Source organism: Octopus bimaculoides, chromosome 23, assembly GCF_001194135.2.
Source record: "Octopus bimaculoides isolate UCB-OBI-ISO-001 chromosome 23, ASM119413v2, whole genome shotgun sequence".
Lineage (NCBI taxonomy): Eukaryota > Metazoa > Mollusca > Cephalopoda > Octopoda > Octopodidae > Octopus > Octopus bimaculoides.
In genome coordinates this window covers 26,057,290-26,058,559 of record NC_069003.1, presented here as the reverse complement: position 1 = coordinate 26,058,559, position 1,270 = coordinate 26,057,290, and the positions used below count along the sequence as shown (strand labels likewise).

The window sequence follows — 1,270 nt, the reverse complement described above, 5'->3', positions numbered from 1 at the left end:
TATATGGATACTTACCACTACCGGTAAACCGTAGGGGTCTGGCAATGGCATCAAGTCGGTCGAGACTGAGGGAAACTAAGACATAAGTTGATGCAAATACGACGACTTCCTGCGGGGAAAATAAACAAAACATGGGTAGATATGAGAGTAGCAACTGTACCCGGGTTTATTAATAGCTGAAATAAATATAAAGAAATTAAATGTATGCAATCACATTATATAGCGGCTCGGCAATAGAGACCGATAGAATAAGTGGTAGGTTTACAAAGAATAAGTCCTGGGGTCGATTTGCTCGACTGAAGGCGGTGCTCCAGCATGGCCGCAGTCAAATGACTGAAACAAGTACAAGAATACATATAGATAGAGAGATACATACATACATACATTTTTTACCGTCAAGATACTCCATTTTTTACCGTCAAGATACTCCATTTTTTACCGTCAAGATACTCCATTTTTTACCGTCAAGATACTCCATTTTTTACCGTCAAGATACTAACCTGCCATCCGCCTCCATTCATTCATCAGTGAGGGATAAACATGAGCTTTAAGACATGAGCTTTATGTGAGTCAACAGATCCAGGGGAAAACATAGTGGTCAAAGAATGGCCGCAGAAGTCTTTTAATGTGATTAAAGAGTCTTTAGTTCAACCATGGAAAAAATTATCCTACGTCTACTCCATATCAAATTTGGCATTATGAAGCAGTTTGTTAAAATTCTAGATGAAGATGGAGCACGCTTTCATTATATCTGTAGGACATTTCCCAGTCTAATCAGGGAATAGATTAAAGTTCCATAATTTTAGATAATTAGGGAGCGTGATAGAAAAGGAGGTGTCGGTCAAGGGGGTCGACTTTGTCGATAGAATATATACCGCTGCATAATCATTTCTTTTATAAGTTGTCACAACAAACAACAATTAAATTTCTCATTAAGAGATTTAACCTTTTGACAGTTACTATCAACAAATAACAATAAATCTTTCCCAATTTCTGGTGCTGGACTATTATTTGTGTGTAAGGGAGTGACATTTACTGGAGAAAAAAAACAACAAATCTGCTGTATCTGAGTCTGTGTGTGTGTGTGCGCGCGCGCGTGTGTACATATATATAAACATACTACAATGTGTGTGTGTGTGTGTGTGTGTCTGTGTGTGTATGTATATGCATATGTATACGTATATGTATATATACACATTCATAACATACATTTGTTTCTGTGATAATTCACTTTATGAGCCGGTGTCGAAAACGTAACACATGCATATAT

General features: G+C 37.3%; 1 protein-coding gene across 1 annotated transcript in view; it reads right to left on the bottom strand.

The window, feature by feature from the left end:
• LOC106876599 (cardioacceleratory peptide receptor) overlaps positions 1-1,270 on the bottom strand; it is a 61,061-nt gene that overhangs the window by 19,040 nt on the left and 40,751 nt on the right. The window contains exon 4 of the mRNA XM_014925211.2: positions 16-109. Coding sequence (XP_014780697.1) covers positions 16-109 — 94 coding nt within the window. The remainder of the gene's footprint in view (positions 1-15; positions 110-1,270) is intronic.